The sequence below is a fragment of the Canis lupus genome, chromosome 17, assembly GCF_011100685.1.
Source record: "Canis lupus familiaris isolate Mischka breed German Shepherd chromosome 17, alternate assembly UU_Cfam_GSD_1.0, whole genome shotgun sequence".
Lineage (NCBI taxonomy): Eukaryota > Metazoa > Chordata > Mammalia > Carnivora > Canidae > Canis > Canis lupus.
In genome coordinates, this window is record NC_049238.1 from 29785096 (window position 1) to 29803934 (window position 18839).

The 18839-nt window shown below is 36.0% G+C and overlaps 1 protein-coding gene across 1 annotated transcript in view; it reads right to left on the reverse strand.

Moving 5' to 3' along the window:
* PRKD3 (protein kinase D3) overlaps window positions 1-18839 on the reverse strand; it is an 88464-nt gene that overhangs the window by 18966 nt on the left and 50659 nt on the right. Inside the window, exons 6-12 of the mRNA XM_038561275.1 lie at window positions 17923-18115; window positions 12958-13035; window positions 9923-10106; window positions 7995-8118; window positions 5738-5815; window positions 4384-4660; window positions 1107-1159 (exon numbers count right to left, since the gene is read on the reverse strand). Coding sequence (XP_038417203.1) covers window positions 1107-1159; window positions 4384-4660; window positions 5738-5815; window positions 7995-8118; window positions 9923-10106; window positions 12958-13035; window positions 17923-18115 — 987 coding nt within the window. The remainder of the gene's footprint in view (window positions 1-1106; window positions 1160-4383; window positions 4661-5737; window positions 5816-7994; window positions 8119-9922; window positions 10107-12957; window positions 13036-17922; window positions 18116-18839) is intronic.

Sequence of the window (18839 nt, forward strand, 5' to 3'; positions counted from 1 at the left end):
GATGCCCCAAGTTGAAGATGGCAACAGAGAAATTTATATATAGTCAATGAACTATTTTATGACTTCTTTTTCTAGCCTTTTTTCTTTCTAATCCAGGGTTGGTAAATTAGTTTGTAGGCCAAAAATCCAGCCTGATGGCTTTTTGTACAGGCTCCTGATATATAAAGAACAAACTTTACATTTTAAATGGTTACAAAGGGGAAAATAATAGTATTTTCTGACATGTGAAAATGATGTAAAATTCAAATTCAAGTGTCCACAAATAAAGTTATATTGGGGCACAGTCATGCTCATTCCTTCATGTACTGCCTATGAACGCTTTCTCACTACCATGGCAGAATCAAGCAATTGGGTATGGTCTCCAAAGCCTAAAATATTTACTATCTATTTCTTCATAGAAATTATGCTGACTCCTGTTATAATCCCCAACATGCTATTCACTATTCCTTAAAAGTCTTGTATGTCCTGCTTCCTTCTATTTGCCCATCCAGGTCCCTGCACTTGCACAAACTACTACTGTTCCCCACCCTCATCTGAAATTCCTGTCCCTCCTTGTGGTGCCGCTCAGGTTTCACTTCCTTTAGGAAGCTTACCCTCCTGACCCAGTGTGAAGTAATCCCTCCCTCCTCTTTGAACTAGTCTATCACTATGTAACATTCTACTATCACTTGAGAAAAAGTTATCTTTATTTTCACAGTTTAAAAAAAATCTGCCTTAGTTTCCTTCATAAAGCAGAACTCCTTAGAGAAGTAATTAGCCACAAAATCTAGTGAGTGTCTTTAGGCCAATTGCTCATTACTTTGGCCTATAAACATTTTTTTTTTAATTCAAGTATAATTAACATACATTGCTCTATTAGTTTCAGGTGAACAATATAGTGATTTACAATTCTAAATGTTTCTCAGTGCTCATCAAGATCAATGTATCCTTAATTTCCTTTATCTATTTTATCTATCCCCCCACCCAACTCCCCTCTGGCAACCACCAGTTTGTATTTAAGAGTTTGTTTTTTTTGTCTCTTGAGCTTATTTTCTAATAAGATTTTCACATCTTATTTTACCTATTTTAATTACCCAATTTGCATATTTTAACTAATGTTTACTTACCACATTTTCTTGGATCTGACAATTAGATACAGAGATACTAGTAGACAAATCTTCTGTAGAAACAGAAGGATGATGTATGAGAAAAAGAACAAAACTTATATGGCTTAATATTAACATTTGCTGACATGTGAATATCCACAATATATTAAATCTTAAAAACTAGCTAACATACAGTTAATATAATTATGTTCTTTAAAAAAAATTATCCACACACACAATACTAACCCATCAACAAGAAAGTGGTTAAATAAAATATGATACATCCACACAAAGAAATACTATCTAAACACTCAATGGTGTAGAGCTGTACATAACTGAGTTGGAAAGCTATCCATGGCATATTAAGTCAGAAAGGCAAGTTGTAAGGCAGCAGCATTTGAATTACAAACAAAGAAACTATGATACTTCTGGTGAGTGAGAGAGCATAGGGTTGGGGAACAAAGACTTTATTTAGTCTTTATACACTTCTATGCTGCCTGCATTTTCTAAAACATAAAAAGCATGCATTACTTAATAAAAAAAAGTAAAAATCAGTTAAGTCTATATACTGATATTGAACTATATCTGATACATATTAATTAAATAGTGCATAAAAGCAAGTTGCAAAAAGAATGAAGTATGACCACATTTTTTGTAAAACTATAACAATACAGTACAGAGAGAATCAACTTCCCTTCTCCCTAAACCAAGAAATATACACCAAATGGTTAATAATGCTTTTCTGAGGGGGGAGATACAGGAACAGCAACAAGGGAGTGTGTTACAAGGGTACTAGAAGGACTTTCTCGTTTTATATTCCATATTACTGTGAAGTTTAAATGTCTGTATTACTTTGGTAAGCAAAGGAAGTATAACTGACACAGGTGAAGTGAGTAAGAGACAAGGTCTCAAACATCTAGAATCTCGGAGACAACTCAGAGACAAGATGTGAAATTTCCTTTATGATCCAAAATATAAAAATTTAAAACAAGAATATATAAGCATATGTCAAATATAAGTAACATGACTGTCAAAAACTGCATTTAAAACTATGAAGTTGGGCAGCCCGGGTGGCTCAGCAATTTAGCACCGCCTTCAGCCCAAGGCCTGATCCTGGAGACCCGGGATCGAGTCCCACATCAGGCTTCCTGCATGGAGCCTGCTTCTCTCTCTGCCTGTGTCCCTGCCTCTCTCTCTCTCTCTCTGTGTCTCTCATGAATAGTTAAAAATTCTTAAAAAAAAAAATAAAGATATGAAGTCAATCTGAAAATATTTTAAATAATTCAAATATTAAATATTAATGAACAGACAAAAAAGGCACAGCATCAATGATATTAAAGCCTCAAAAGTTCTGCTTTTCAGTCATTCCAGTTTCCTAGTGTAAGGCAAAAATGATTTTGTTTCAAAGGACTCCGCTGTCTAGCTCCATCTATTTTTACTTTCTATTGCTTCCCAGAACTCTCCCTGAGAAAAAGCAGCAGCAGCCAACAGCCAAGTAATAATATTATTAATGTGTCAGGAACTGTGCTCAGTGCATTATAGGCATTTATTATTATTCCCACTTTAGATTAGAGACTGCAGAGACCAAGATCACATTAGCCAGTAAGCAGCAACTGTGCTTTCATTCTCTAGTATCCTCACTCTTAACCCTTCTGCAATTCTCGTTTTAGAGACTAAACTCAAGAGAGAAAGTTCCTATATCCAGTGATACATACATAAAATTTGTGTTATGTACCTGTTTTATTTTCTGGGGGAAAAGGTCCATGGCCTTAATTAGGATATCAAAGTTCTGTCTAAAATTCACCAAAACAAAAAGCACTATAAATACCTATCTAATTCATCCTCTAAGAGTCAATATTAAACACCAAACGTGTTCACAGTCATTACATTCATCCCTTTGATCACAACTCTCTTTAACAAGATTCACTACTTCCCCCACCCTTCTCTTTTAATTTATCCTATCTTAACCTACTTGAGATCCAAGGTCAAGGTCCAAATCAGGTTCTTCTGCCACAGTTTCTGCTTACTCCTGCTATCCATATCTGCATCCCCCAAGTAAGGCATTATTCATTTCTGCGCTCTACTGCTTTATGCTACTATTCAACACTTATGTTTGTAGTCCTATCTCCTTTAATTTCTGTATTTCTTTTGTATTCTAGCTTAGAACCTAGCATAATGCCAAGAATAGGTATATGAAATAATACAGCTGAACTGAAATAAAGTACATTTAGGAAATGATATCTATTTCAATTTAAATATATTTGTCTAATGAATGTTTCTCCATAAATAACCTAACATCAATGGCGTTAAAAGTGACATATTATGGCTTTCATTTGATTCTTTATCAAATTTAGGTTTTTATTTTATTTTTTTTAAGATTTTATATATTTATTCACGAGACACAGAGAGAGAGAGAGAGATGCAGAGGGAGAAGCAGACTCCATGCAGGGAGCCCGACGTGGGATCCGATCCCCGGACTCCAGGATCATGCCCTGGGCCAAAGGCGGCGCTAAACCGCTGAGCCACCGGGGCTGCCCAAATTTAGGTTTTATTTTATAAATTTTGTTAGTGCAAAGAACATGTTTCAATAATTTTTTAGTATTTCTGAATGTTTTAATACAGTTAAAAGAAGGGAAGCCTAGGTGGCTCAGATGGTTAAGCATCTGCCTTCAGCTCAGGTCATGATCTCAGTCGTGGGATTGGGTCCCACATTGGGCTCAATGGGGAGTCTGCTTCTCCCTTTTTCTCTGCCTCTCCTCCTGCTTGCACTCTCTCTTTCTCAAATGAATATTTTAAAAAAGAGAAAAACAGCATTTCTGACTTCAGAGATTTCACAAGTATGATGTGAACTGTAATACTTCATCACCTGTGTATCTTACCATGAAGCAAAATACTAGTAGTTTGCTTAATCCAATGAGAGTTCATGGATACCGAACACTGTTTTATTCTTTACTGGTTCTCTTTCCTTAAATGCTGACAGCCCCGTAAGGTATGTACTATTACAGAGAAGTAGAGTTTTGCCTAAGATCACATATGTGTTGGCAGAGCCAGGATCTAAATGTAGGGAGACTGACTCTGGAACCAAGCTCTGGGGATTGTATATATACATTATAACTAACGTATAAAGGAATTAACTAACAATACTGGTTACTAAAGACGAAGCTTAAAATGAGCATTAGAAATACAGACATACAAAAAAAAAAAACAAAAAAAAAAGAAATGCACACATACAACCACACCCACAAAATGCTTAACAACCAGAGGGGGTAAAAAAGCCATCAACAAGCTTATTGCTTACTGTGATCTTTCCCTTGCCCCGGAGAAGTGCAAACACTTGCTTGAGGGGTAACAGGCATGAGAGCTTGGCGAATTGCTTTTTCCCAGCTCTGTGCTACATCAACTCCAACTCCAGTGGCAGCAAGAACAGGATTGTGGGAGCTGTCCCCATTGTTCTCCCCAACAAAGTATACCATAGTATCAGTGATGATTTCAAAACAGTGTGGGTTGCTGCCTTGTGAAATGTTTGTGAAATCTTGTGGCGAAGATATGCGAAGAATTTCTGAAAGTGGAATTTCCTGAAGTAAAAAATTAAGCATTAAAAAATATGAATACATCTTTGTTTTTATTTTCAAATACACTAAACAATCAGAGATATGTGTTTCTAATGTTTGCATTAAGATGAACACAAGTATGTGGTACATAGAACACATAGTTAAATCTTACGATAATATCTGCCTTGAATGATTTGTATGCCCAGCAATGCCAAAGGCAGAGCAAGGAGATTATAACTAAGGCAGTGATTCAGGCCTTCAGCAGGTCATTAGAATGCAAGGAAGGGGAGGACCATGAAGGGTGACTGCCACTATATCCAACATCTGTCACTTTCCAATCATCATTAAATCAACTCAACAATTACTCGTCTACTAGCAGCTATCTGCAAGATACAGCCCTCAGAGAACAAAGCAAAAATAAGAGCGAAAAAAGAATGTTAGTATAGATTGTTCAAGTATTCTATTCTAGTTCTGCCCATAGCTGTAACAATTATTTACATGTAGCTTACTTCCTAACACACACACAAAAAAACATATTTAAAAGAACCCAACCAGTTCAAAGCAAGTCATGAGTTTCTATACTCTCTCTTAGGGATACAACTGCTACACTCTACAATTTTTTTTGGTGTTGGTCTGTGACATGGCAAAGTGTGGAGCAAGCCAAGCAAAGACGACTATACAAAGTCTTGTACAAATAAGACTATACAAAGCAGCAGCAGCTTTTGGGAATCGGGGCCTAAGATAAAATGGAGTGGTGGAGAACACCAAATACTTCCTGGCCTCTTCGCACAGGCTATGATAATGGGACTTACTAAACTTCCCAATCTAAATCATAGCATCCAAAAGGAAATCAGGAACAACCTGAGAAGCAAGCCAAAACCAAAGGAACACACGACAAACCACCTTGTGTAGCAGGGCTGGGGGGTTGGGGGATATGGAGGAGTGTGGGACACTTATTTCAACAAGAAACTTAACAATGACTTCTATAAATGATATTAGGCAGTCATAATAGGTATACTCCAATAATCAACATTACTTGAATATATTTGGAAAATACAGAATATTTCAATGTATGTATTTTTTAAAATGTGGAATCTTTACCTTATAGTACTTTGATCCAGATTCATTTTGAAATAATGTTAGACATTTGCTGTCCAGTCTCCAGTAATGCCTCTTTCTCTATAAAATAAAGGGCATAATACTCAGGTATAAAAATGATTCCTTCAAAGTATCTGCATCTTCCTTTTTCTTTCATTCCTATTCATAAGTTTGTATTTCTGAATAGGTTTAAAATTCATGAGAGTCAAAATTCTGCAAACATAGGAAGGATAGAGTGACAAGTATATTGCCATCACTGCTAACATCCCACTCCCATCCAAGGATAGTAGGTTTCTGGGAATACTTTTAAAGAATTTTATGCATGCACACACAAATACCTATGTGGTACACATGTGCAGATAGGTAATTTACCTACAGGCTACATTTCCTCTGGCTCGCTAGGTCAAATGACATACACATGTAAATTTTCCTTGACAGTGTCAATCACTCTACATAAGATTTGACTCAATTTATAGTTTCATCAGCAACATGAATACCTATTTACTCAAACCTTCACTAATGTAGTTATGTTACTAAACTTTTTGATCTTGGCTACACTGATAAATAAGAGCTGACAATTCAGTGAAGTTTTAAACTGTACTTTTTATTAAAAAACGAAAAAAAAACTCTAATGTTTAAGAGTCATTTGCATTTCCTTGCCTGCGAACTCTGTTGATATTCTTTCCCCATTCTTTGTGTTGTGGCCTTTTTCTGACCAATTTGTTGTCAGCCTTCACATATAATGAAATTATTCCCTGTCTAGATTATGACTTTAGAATACTTTTCCAGTTTGTCATGTGTCTTTGCTTTTGTTTTTTGACATGTGGTTTTTTTTTCACATGTCTAAATTATTTTTTTTTAATGAAGACTTTAGCCATTTTTGGTCAGAGCATAATTAAAGGGAAGGTACAGAGACTTCTCATATACCCCCTGCTCCCCACATATGCATAGCCTCCCCATTATCTACATCCTCATTCAGAGTGGTACACTTGTTACAACTGATGAACCTATATTGATACATCATAATCACAAAGTCCAGAGTTTACATTATGGGTTACTCTTGGTATCCTACATTTTATGGGTTTGGACAAATGTATGATGACAAGTTTCCATCATTAAGGGACTTTAGAGTTTTTCCTTGCCTTAAAAATTGTGTTCTTTCTGCCTATTCATCTCTACCTGCCCCCTATCCTTGATCTTTTTCACTGTCTCCATAGTTTTGCTTTTTCCAGATGTCACATAGTTGGAATTATACAGTGTGTAGCCTTTTTACATTGGCTTCTTGTCTTAGTAATATGCATTTATGATTCCTTCCTGTCTTTTCATAGCTCACTGCTGTTTAGTACTAAATAATATTCCATTGTCAGGAAGGATGTACCACAGTTTATTTGCCAATTCACTTACTGAAGGACATCCTGTTGCTTCCAAGTTCTGGCAATTATGAATAAAGCTACTGTAACATCCATATTCAGGTTTTGTGCGAACATAAGTTTTTATATCCTTTGGGTAAAAACCAAGGAGTGCAACTGCTACATCATATGATAAGAGTATGTTCAGTTTTGTAAGTAGCCGTCAAACTGTCTTTAAAAGCGTCCATACCATTTTGCATTCCTACCAGCAATGAATGAAAGTATGTGTTGCTCTACATCCTTGCCAGCCTTTGGTGTTGTCAATGTTCCAGATTTTGGCCACTCCAGTCTGTAGTGATATTGTACTGTTGTTTTAAATTGCACTTCCCTGATATATGATATAGAACATCTTTTCATATGCTAATTTGCCATCTGTATATCTTCTCTGGGGAGGTATGTGTTAAGGTCTTTGACTCACCTTTTAATTGGGTTGTTTGTTTTCTTACTAGTGAGTTTTAAGAGTTCTTTGTGTATTCTGGAGAACAGTCTTCCATCAATGTCTCTTTCACAAAGATCTTCTCCTAATCTGTGTTTGTCTTATTCTCTTGACACTGTCATTTGCTGAGGAGAAGCTTTTAATTGTAATGAAGTCCATCTTATCAATTATTTCTTTAATGGATTTGATATTTGGTATTGTATCCTCAGACACTTTCTGAATCTCTACTGCTCTACTAGTTTGTAAAAATATTTCAAAGTTCTGCCTTTTGAAAACTCTTTACAAACTTACCTATAGTTCCAGTGTACTATAATGTCTTAATATTTATTTCATTCTTACTTTGATTTTAAAAATGCATAAAGTAAAGCACATAACAAAATTTCACTACCATATTACAATGTCTGAGATTACTGACCAGGGTGTCCCTGCTGCTGTAATGGACCATCCACCCTTCCTTCACCATCGTGCTGCTCTTCCTCTTTGTGTGCTTGATGGACTGTACAACCCTCATTAGCGGAATATTACTGCTTGTTGATGGACTAAAAAACATTTAGAATTTATGATAAGATATTGATAATTTAAATTTTTAAAAATCATATAAATACTATAAACTCATCAGCCCTTTTTAAGACAATTGACCTAAAATTTTTCAAAATATCTAAGAGAAATAGCTTAAGAAAATAAATTAACCCCATTATGATGATACACAATTGATTTATAAAAGACTAAGATAATACTGCAAGTTCTCATTATTTGTCATCAATATTTTGTGAAGGGTGATAACACAGAACAATGCACAGAGCAGAATGAATTCTCCCTAATTAGAAGATCTGAAGCCTGGTAGAGGGTCTCATTTGGGACTTCTGTTGAGAAAGTTTCTTTTGCCCTAGGCAGCATGATTAATTAGTGAATTCACAACAAGGTAAAAAGTAAACTGCTTTTCAAATGTCAATTCCATTATTCATGTTAGCAAAAAGTATTTCTAGTAGAAGATGCTGAAAGGAAAAGGATTTACAGATAACAATTAAGAAAATTTAAAAAATAGGGACACTTGGGCAGCTCAGTGGTTGAGCATCTGCCTTTAGCTCAGGGCGTGATCCCTGGGTCCTAGGATCGAGTCCCACATCTGGCTCCCTGCAGGAAACCTGCTTCTCCCTCTGCCTCTGCCTAAGTCTCTTATGAACAAATAAATAAAATCTTAAAAAAAAAAAAAATAACGTACTGAGTTAAATCAGGTAATACTGAAACATGGGTCAGGAATAACGCAGCTGGAGGAAAAGAACAATTTGAGGGCTATGTGTGAAAAACATATAGTTTTTCAGTTTCAGTCTCAGTTAAATATTTTCTTTTAAATTATAAAGTATTCATGATTAGGAAGCTACCGAAGTTCTCCTGATAGTCTCTAAACCGAGTAAATATTAAGTTTTAGTTCAGAATAATGATAGGGGTGCCTGAGGGGTCTGTTGGCTAAGTGTCTGCCTTCAGCTCAGGTCATGGTTGCAGGGTCCTAGAATCAAGCCTCACATCAGGCTCCCCTGCTTAGCAGGGAGCCTGATTCTCCCTCTCCCTCTGCCCCACTCCTGCCCGCTTGTGCTGTCTCTGCCAAATAGGGAAATTAAATCTTAGTGAAAAAAGAAAATGATAATGATAGTTAATAGCTGTAATCTAATGATAAGCAAAAATGAATAAATGATCACTCAGCCACGTGAGACTGGTAAATGATCCATTTTTTCTAAATACCTCCTGGTTGCCAATGAAAACCAAAACCTGCCAAAATATTAAAATTTTTTCACAAAGTAGTATATCCTATAAAGCTGTATATACAGAAAAACTGAATTCCTATAAACATAAGAGGATATTTAAAAGTTTTATAAGCCAAAAGCATTTTTACAAAGTGCTAATAGTCTAATAAACTGTGGTATATGAAAACTGCTCCTAAATTCATCACCATCATCTGTGTGCAACGTCTGCAGGTATACATTAGTCCTGGTGTTTCTGACATCAATAATCTGCCTGCATGAAAAAACTGGTTGCTTTAACGGATAGTTCAATTCTGACACCTTGTGGTGCCTGCTCCACAGTGGGATATCATCTAGGCTACACTTATATAAAGCGTTTTTTTCTTCAAGAAAACAAGGATTCTCACACCTTCCCATCCTGAGTGGATGGCAGGAGTGATATAATTTATTTCAGAAATACTGTGGTACATGTAACAGAATTAGCAACAATTTAATTAAATTTTAAATTACATTTAGGTTCCATGTAAAGAGACTCTTTCTTAAGGGAGCGCCTTGGACTGACCCTGATTTGGGAAGCAGATTGTGGGACATATACATGCACTACCTGATTGTTTTCACGGCTTCCTCATCTCTTTCCACATCAAGATCAGATGGATCCAAGAAGAACATTTTGTCTTCTGGAGGAGATGGTTCTTCTGTGTCATCCAATCCCCGACTACCATCACTGTTCATATCACTGCTGTCGATATCCATAGGTATATCTGTATCTGCTCCCAGACTGGAAGGTTCTGGCAAAGTTTTAAATGAATTCAAAGTTTTCTATTAATGGGAGATCAATACATCTAGATAGAAAAAAATATATTAAATGTGGGGGGAAAAAAGCTTTAAAACTCTCAATGAAAATCTAGGAAAATATCTTTATGACTTAGGATAAAGCAGTATTTGAGGAAGATACAAAATCCATATACCATAAGGAAGAAAAGTAATTTGATTAATTAGAATTTAAATTTCCATGACAAAAGATACTAAAAGCAAAGTAAAAAATTAGCCACCACTATAGTATGTTGGGTTAACTGGTTTTCCACAAAGGTCCAAGGCAATTCGTTGGGAAAAGAATAAATAGTCTACTCAAAAACTGGTGCTATTTCAACTGATACCTACGTGCAAAAAAGGTGAAACTGGACCTCTTTCTTAAACCAAATAGAAAATTAAGGTAGATCACGGGTCTAAATATAAGAGCTAATTTTATAAAACTCTTAGAAGAAAACATAGGAATAAATCTTTGTAACCTTAACACCAAAAACCTAAGTGACAAAAGAAAAAATAAATTGGACTTAAAATTTTTTGTGCTGCAAATGATACCTCAAGAAAGCAAAAAGCCCAAAAGAAGGGGAAAGTATTTACATATATCAAATAAGGGACTTGTATTGCAAATATTTAAAGAACTCTTATGATTCAATAACAAACTGATATAAACAGTTAAATGGGCAAAGGATAGGAATAAGATATTCCCCAAAGCAAATGTAAAAATGACCAAACAGATATGTGAAAAGAAGTGCATGTCAATTAGCCATTAGCAAAATGCAAATCAAAACCACAATGAGGTATCACCTCATACTCACTAGGATGGCAACAGTCAAAATGATAGACAATAACAAGTGCTGAGGAGCATGCAGAGAAATCAGAATCCTCACACATTGCTGGACAAAATGAAAACATTTAGCAGTTCTCTGTAGGTTAAATACAGAGTTACCATATGACTCAACAATTACACAACTAGATACCTGCCCAAGCAAAAGGAAAATATATGTCCACAGAAACTGTACTCAAATGTTCATAGTGTTATTCATAATAGCCCCAAAGTGGATACAACTCAAATGTCCATTGACTAGAAAATAAAATGTGGTATATTCAAGCAGAGGAATGTTACTCATCCACAAAGCAAAAGGTAGTATTGATACATGTTTAACATGGATGAACCCTGAAAACATGAAGCTATGTGAGATACCAGTCCCAAAAGACTACATATTATATGACTTCATTTATATGAAATGCCTAGAATGGACAGACCCATAGAGATAGAAAGTTGATTGGCAGTTGCCAGGGGCTAGTGTGGAAAAGTGAGGAGTGACTACGAGAGTGTATGCAGTTCTCTTTTCAGGGTGATGAAAATGTCCCACCACTGGACTATAATGACAGCTACCTAACTTAGTGAATAAACTAAATGTGTTAAGTATGCAAATTATCTCAATAAAGCTACTCTAAAAAATGATAAGCATAACTGAGAGAAGGTGTTTGTCAAGTATAACTAACAAAGAATTATTAGGTAGAATTATGAACAAAACTCCCTGCAAATCAATAACAAATAAGCAAACAGAAAAATGGACAAAACATGTAAATAGGTAATTTACAGGGGAAAAAACCCTAAGTAACCAGTCAACATTTGAAAGATTTGTCAAGCTCAGTATACAAATGTACCTTAAAATCAATATAAAGAGTATTTGATAACCATTTATCAAACAGTAGAAAAGTACAAAAAGATATGAACCATAAATCTAGAGAAATCTTTAGACTTTGGTCTAAAGAAAAACTGCATTAGTTCAAAGTAACCCAAATGAAAAAACCAATCACGTTGTCAGTGGTGTTAAATAGCAACCATAAAATACAAGCCATTAAAGGAAAAAAGTTTTAAGAAATTTAATTTCCATTCCTTATGCTTTTCCTCCTATAGAACTATTACATCCAATTTTTACCAGTCTTGTAAATATTAAAGAAAAATTATGCTTAGAATCATTACTCCTTCCTTCCAAAAAGGTAATCACTTCAAATTAATATAATCTCGAAAAGAGGGAAAAAAACAACAGCACCCACGGGAAAATGTCTAGGGAATGACTAAGGGAGAGAGACAGTGAGGCAGTACAATGTGTTCTAAAGACTATGGACTCAGAAGCCAACTACATGGGTTCAAATCCCAACTCTGTAAGTTTCTGGCTACATTTCTTGAGCAAGTTATCTAATGTCTTTGTGCCCAAGTTCACTCTTCTTTAAGTACTTAAACTCAAAGGGGTGTTCTTAGTTTAAATGTCAATATATCCGGACTCCTGGGTGACTCAGCGGTAGAGCCTCTGCCTTTGATTTGGGGTGTGATCCGGAGTTCCGGGATGAGTCCCATGTCGGGCTCTTTGCATGGAGCTTGCTTCTCCTCCCTGTGCCTCTGTGTCTCTCGTGAATAAATAAATAAAATCTTTAGAAATAAATAAATGAATGTTAATATATGTAAAGAGTGAAGAACAGTGCCTGGCACACAGGGGCAGTAAGTACTAGAACAACGAAAACCTTTAGGGACTATAGCAGGGTGTTAAAATAAGTCTTTTTATGTCTAAGATGGAAGAGAATATGCAGCACCACTGGCAATATTAGACTACAGAGTAGTAACTGGTTAAAGGAAAAAGGGGAAGGCATAATGACTAATAAAAGTGTACCATTATTGATGTCTGCATTTTGTTTATTAAGTCTTAAAAAGTCAAAGTTAAGAAACAGACAAAATAAAATATGCAAATATAACCTTATACAAAGATAATACACAAAGAATTGTGACCTTTTCTAATCCTTTATGGAAATTAAGATAAAGAATTTTACCTCCATTGAAAGTAACCTCTCCAAGGCAGTCCCTTGGTACTTTTGATGCACAGCGTTTATGGCAGTTGAATTTACAATCTGAAATAAAGTATTTGGTTTATTAATTTACGAAAAAAGTCAGGCAGTATCAGATACGGTTAGAGACTTTTTAAAGTTTGCCTTTACTCAGAACTCAGGTTTGGGAATAAAGGTCTTGTTTCAAATTCTGATGCCACCTCTTAATAGGTATTTAACTCCTCAGGGCTCAGTTTCTTATTTTCTTTTAAGTTTTAATTTAAATTCCAACTAGTTAACATAGTGTAATGTGAGTTTCAAGTGTGCAACATAGTGATTCAACACTTCCATATAACCCTGGTGCTCAAAGTGTACTCCTTAATCCCCATTACCTATTTCACCCATCCCCCCACCTACCTCTAGTAACCATCAGTTTGTTCTTAGTTAAGAGTCTGTTTCTTAGTTTCTCTTTTTTGTCCCCTTTGCTGGTTTTTTTTCTTAAATTCCACTTGCATAAAATCATATGGTATTTGTCTTTCTCTGACTGACCTGAGAACAGGAAATAATCTCCCCACTGTGTGCCCCAGGCACTCCTCAAATCATTGTTTCCACACTGTCCCTGGGGTTGTTTGCCTGCCCTTTTCTCCAAGAGCAGACTCGATGCCTCTAGATTCTTTGATGCCTCTAGACTCTTGGAGCCCAGTCCACTGACACTTAAAACTTTGGACATGAAGTCCCTCTGCCTACAAGAACTCACAAAATTTAGCCCACCTTGCTTTCCAAGCCAGTGGATGGGGAAACATTCTCCTGTGCATTCCCCTGAGTGCTCTTCTCTTGCCCTTCTCTATGACCATGGCTCCCTCCCCTCTGCAGCAGCCAGGACCCATTTCTCCTGTAAACAATGTCCTGCACTTCCTACCTTCTTTATTGTGGCCTCTCTCTACACGTAATTGTGGAGTTTGTTCTGTCCGTCTTCAAGTAGATTTCTGGGATATTTAGGATGCTTTGATAGCTATCTAATTGTATTCTTGGGATGAATGAACCTGGATTCCTCCTACTCTGCCACCATCTTCCCCATTTCTACCAATGGTCAGTTTCTTTATCTCTATAATGAAGCTAAAACTATTCGTTTGATAGACACATTGTCAAAATGTTGCTGAGAGCTCCATGTTTCCTTCCCTTAGCCTCACATTCATCTTTCCACATTCCCTTTAAGAGTTTCTCAGGCTGACTACTTTTCCAACATATGTCAAGCACTTACTTTCAGTCCCTAATTATTAGGGCCTGGTGCATATGCGGAAGAGACTGAGACTCTACAAGCTTCAATTAGGAATTAGCAAGGGCTTTCCCATACAGCCTTATAAGGAAGGACTAAGCTGCTCATGCACAAGATTTCCCACCTTTATGCACAGTTTTCTTTAGCCTGCAAGAACATCAGAGTTGACAGCGTTGCAGATGAGTGTCAGGTGCAACGTGTTCAATACTACTGTGTAAATCAGTGGTTCTCAAACTGTGGTTCCTAGACCAGCAGCATCAGTATTATTAAGACCTTGTTAGAAATGCAAACTCTTCTGCCCCACCCCAAACCTATTATATCAGCAGCTCTGGGAGTGTATTTTAGTAAGTATTTTTTAGGTGACACCAAAATTGAGACCCACTCCTGTAACTACCGTCTACTACTACCTTCCATCTTAGAAATACATCTACCAGCAATATTTGGATAAAAATGATTTCAAGTCCTGACTCAGAATGATTTTGTAATCCTTATAATTCAAGAAAATTCTGGGTATCATACCAATGGCATAAGGTAAAGGTCATTATAAGAAAAAGTCTCATGATTAAAAATTTGGGGATCCCTGGGTGGCTCAGCGGTTTGGCGCGATCCTGGAGTCCCGGGATCGAGTCCCATGTCGGGCTCCCGGCGTGGAGCCTGCTTCTCCCTCTGCCTGTGTCTCTGCGCCTCTCTCTATGTCTATCATGAATGAATAAATAAATCTTAAAAAAAAAAAAATTTAAAAAAAATTGGAGGGTGACAAAACTTGTCTTTGTAAGTGAAATGCCCTAGAAAAATTGATATATAATATTACTATTAATATATCCCATATATCTTAAATAATTGGTGTACTTCTTATTCTCATGAGGTTTTACAAATTGTGACAATAACAAGATTTGTTTTCCCTTTGAAAATGTACAGCCAGATTGTGGCCTGCCTGAGCAAGTATGTTCAAATGGCAGGCATTTTTATTTCTCTGTACTCCTACCAATGGTTTTGTTCCCTTTTTTAAGATTTTATTTAAATTCAAGTTAGTTAACATATAGTGGATTAGTTTCAAGAGTAGAATTTAATGATTTGTCAGTTGCATTTTGTCAGTTGCATATAATACCCAGTGCTGCTTACATCAAGTGCCCTCCTGCCTTCTCATGTTTTTATTGACTTGTTTATGTTTTCTTGTATTTTATATATGCTTTCAAGCTGCCTTGAGTTTTAATTTTCACAGAAGAAAATAAACAGGTGAATGAATGAATACTGCTCTTTGGAACTTTGTTTTCCTCAAATGATTCAGTTTAAATTTTTTTTTTTTAAATTTTTATTTATTTATGATAGTCACAGAGAGAGAGAGAGAGAGAGAGAGAGAGAGAGAGGCAGAGACATAGGCAGAGGGAGAAGCAGGCTCCATGCACTGGGAGCCCGATGTGGGATTCAATCCCGGGTCTCCAGAATCGCGCCCTGGGCCAAAGGCGGGCGCCAAACCGCTGCGCCACCCAGGGATCCCTAAATGTTTTAACTATATTATTTTTTTCGTTTTTAGCTTGACAAGGTGAATGAAAATGACTTTTACTTTTTTTTTTAAGATTTTATTTAAGAGAAAACATACAAGAGGTGGGGTGGAGGGAGAGGGAGACTCCTTGCTGAGCAGGGAGCCCAATGTGGGGATTGATCCCAGGACCCCTAAGATCATGACCTGAGGCTGAAGGCAAACACTGAAGCAATTGAGCCACCCAAATACTCCTTTTTAAGTATCTTAATTCATATTATAAAAATAGAGTAAACACTAAAATAAGTGATTGTTTTTGACTAATAATTAAAATAGCTTAGCTATAAAAATGTATTTCTGAACCAATATAAGCTACTTTCTGAACCAATATAAACACAAACATTATTCTTTTAGAGTTCTAAGAAATTAAACCAATAACCCAGTGGCAGAACTGACTTTATTTCAAAATTCATTAATCCACATATTTATTTTAGGTCCTCTATAAGATGTCGTACTGCTCTGCATATCATTTTAGAATATTTCTGTTCTGTTCAACAGAGCAGCACTATTTATAACCTTTACTAAGATTATCTTATTGGCTAGAATTTACACATCTGTTATTAATGTTCTTTCCCAAAACATTCCTTAGTGGCTGCTTGCCAATACACTTTAGTGTTGATATTTTAAAGTATTAATTTATATATTAATTCATATTCAAAAGTAAGCTGCTGAAATAAAATGTCAACATTTAATTATGCCTGCCTGATAGTTATTAAATACCTGGCAACAAAGGCACAACTCATTCTCTATTTGATGTTCTCCTATGTTGCCATATATGGGCAAGAGAAGTTTTCTATATACGTAAGTTAAATTTACGTACAATTATTTGGTTCTGTATTTATAGTTGCAAAGACCTCAGCTCTAATGTTTTATTTAGATAAAAATAGGTAATTCAATTCCTCAACTACATCTACTTGTAAAAAGTAGGATATTAAGAATTGTTAAAATAATCACATAAAAAATAAGTACACAGGATTATAGACAGGCTATTTATACAGCACACTGGCTCAGTAATTACTAAGACATTTTAAACTCTACTTTCGTCTTCAGTACAACATGGTTGTGAAGAAGATATGAGACAAAAAGATAAAATCATCTTAAAATGCATAAAATCATTACACAACCAAAGGAAAAATATTCTATTCTATTAAAAACCTGGTTCATTAAGAGGTGTTTCTAGAATATTAGTATACAATACTGTTTCATATCCAAATATGGATAATCCCTATCACAATTCCAGGGGCTTCTACTATATTCTTCCTACTTTAGTACAATTCTTCTCTGGAGTAACAGTTTTACTATAGCTCTCCTAGCTACAGAATTAAAAACAAAAACAATAAAACTCAGGGTGCCTGGGTGGCTCAGCAGGTTAAGCGTCTGCCTTCGGCTCAGGTCATGATCCAGGGTCTTGGGACTGAGCCTCACATCGAGCTCCCTGCTCAGTAGCAAGTTGAGTCTGCTTCTCCCTTTCCCTCTGCCTTGTCTCCCCTGCTCATGCCCTGTCTCTCAAATAAATACAATCTTAAAAAAGAAAACAACAAAACTTCTGTAATATGTTTGTGTGTATGAATATTTAATGGAAAGAGGAAAATATTATTTTATATTTTGGGTAGCATCTGGGTTTGAATCAGAAAGACTTAACTGAAATATCTGCTTACTAACCATACTATATTGGTTCATGTTAAGCAACCATACCTTATAAATCCAAATTCTAGTTTTTCTCTTTACATTCTAACTTTCCTACAGCGTAATTGTTGGTACATAGTACACATTCTGCAAAGAACAGTTGTTAATAAATAAGTATGTACATGCATATTTGTATGTATTATCTTTTTTAAGTTAACAACTAGGGAACCAATTTCTTTGCCTAACACTTCTGAAATACAAATATTTTGAACCAAATTTGCTAACATATGAATTGTACTTAAGAAAAACATCCAATCTTGGGATGCCTGGGTGTCTCAGCGGTTGAGCATATGCCTTTGGCTCAGGGCATGATCCTGCGGTCCTGGGATCAAGTCCCACATCGGGCTCCCTGCATGGAGTCTGCTCCTCCTTCTGCCTATATCTCTGCCACTCCATGTCTCTCATGAATAAATAAATAAAATGTAAAAAAGAAAGAAAAAAAAGAAAAGAAAAAAACATCCAATCTTACCTTTACACTGCATTCCTTGGCGAAAGAGACCTTTCAGTAACCGCTTGCAGTACTGACATATTGTGGGACGGGTGTAAGAATGAACAGCAAATGTGTGTGGAACTTTTACTCTGCACATTACCATCTTTTCCATCCAGATTGGGCGACCACTCCAAGAAGGAATTCTCTTACTTGGTTCTTGGTGAACATGTGACTAAAACAGAAGTAATTTTCATAAGTTAATATTAAAAATAAAGTATTAAGAGCAAGACTTAACCACAAGTCATTTATTTTGAACACTGAAGCCAAATATCTAAAAATGTACATCTCAGCAATTTCCTCTGGGAGCTTAACTTACCAACACTTGAATGTGAATAGTACAGATATTTTGCTATTATTTATGCTAAAAATTTTTTTTCATCTTCACAATATGATCCTCTCAATAGATGCAGAGAAAACATTTGACAAAATACAGCATCCATTCCTGATCAAAACTCTTCAGAGTGTAGGGATAGAGGAAACGTTCCTCAGCATCTTAAAAGCCATCTACCAAAAGACCACAGCAAATATCATTCTTAGTGGGGAAAAACTGAGAGCCTTTACCCTAAGATCAGGAACACGACAGGGATGTCCACTCTCACCACTGCTATTCAACATAGTACTAGAAGTCCTAGCCTCAGCAATCAGACAACAAAAAGAAATAAAAGGCATTCACATGGCCCATGAAGAAGTCAAAGTCTTCCTCTTCTCAGATGACAGGATACTGTACGTAGAAAACCCAAAAGACTCCACCCCAAAATTACCAGAACTCCTAAAGCAATTCAGCAGTGTGGCAGGATACAAAATCAATGCCCAAAAATCTGTGGCATTTCTATACACTAACAATGAGACTAAAGAAAGAGAAATTAAGGAGTCAATCCCACTTAGAATTGCACCCA